Source organism: Brassica oleracea, chromosome C6, assembly GCF_000695525.1.
Source record: "Brassica oleracea var. oleracea cultivar TO1000 chromosome C6, BOL, whole genome shotgun sequence".
In the NCBI taxonomy this organism is placed as follows: domain Eukaryota; kingdom Viridiplantae; phylum Streptophyta; class Magnoliopsida; order Brassicales; family Brassicaceae; genus Brassica; species Brassica oleracea.
In genome coordinates, this window is record NC_027753.1 from 8,952,232 (window position 1) to 8,953,246 (window position 1,015).

The 1,015-nt window shown below is 36.0% G+C and overlaps 1 protein-coding gene across 1 annotated transcript; it reads left to right on the forward strand.

The window, feature by feature from the left end:
* The first annotated feature begins 152 nt into the window (after nucleotides 1–152).
* LOC106297410 lies at nucleotides 153–734 on the forward strand. Its single transcript, XM_013733650.1, has one exon. The coding sequence runs from the start codon at nucleotides 153–155 to the stop codon at nucleotides 732–734; it is 582 nt and encodes a 193-aa protein (XP_013589104.1).
* The last annotated feature ends 281 nt before the right edge of the window (nucleotides 735–1,015 follow it).

Here is a 1,015-nt window from a genome sequence, read left to right on the forward strand (position 1 = left end):
AAATGTTTAGGAGGCGTTTTCGAATGAACAAGCCATTGTTCCTTCGCATTGTCGAACGTATAACTAATGAAGTTCCATACTTTCAGCAAAGACGAAATGCTTGCGGAAGGAACAGGCTATCTGCACTTCAAAAGTGTACGTCAACTATACGTATGCTGGCATATGGTCAATCGGGAGATACATATGACGAATATCTCCGACTTGGTGACAGTACATCACGTTTATGTTTAGAAAATTTCACTAATGCAATAATTCATTTGTTTGGAGATGAGTATCTACGAAGCCCTACACCTGAAGATCTTCAACGATTACTCGATGTCGGAGAGGTACGCGGGTTTCCAGGGATGATAGGCAGCATCGATTGTATGCATTGGGAGTGGAAAAACTGCCCAACAGCTTGGAAAGGTCAGTACACACGTGGTTCAGGAAAGCCGACAATTGTCTTAGAAGCCGTGGCATCACAAGATACGATCAAGATAGGAAAGATTATGAGAACTTGTGTCATATTGCACAATATGATAGTAGAGAACGAACGACACGGATACGATCAAATTGATACATCTGAGTTCGAGTCAGGAGAGTCAAGCAGAAGTTCGAGGGTGCAATGGAGAGAAAGTATTCATGTCGGTGATATGTTAGGTATTCGCAGAGAAGTTCGAGATAAAGAGAAGCATGATCGTTTGAAAGCTGATTTAATGGAAAATATATGGCAAAAGTTTGGTAATGAATATTAATGATGTTTGTATGTTCTTCTATTTCTCAATTTATGTAATCTACTCTTATGTATTGAATAAAAAGTTTTAAAATATTTATAATATATTTTAATATTTTATTTATGTATTCTCAATAATTTGAAATTTTTTTTAATTTTTTTTTTTATTATTTCTATAAACTCCTTCTTCGGGTTCATTAATGCAGAAAACAGTAGATACATGTTCATAACTATTCATAGACCCACAAAAAAATATGAAAAAATCTTTATGAACCCCAAGGGGGGTTCACTAATGCTCTTGCT

Bases quoted from the DNA above. Each gene is read 5' to 3' on its own strand.
- LOC106297410 (XM_013733650.1), top strand. From the start codon at position 153: ATGCTGGCATATGGTCAATCGGGAGATACATATGACGAATATCTCCGA.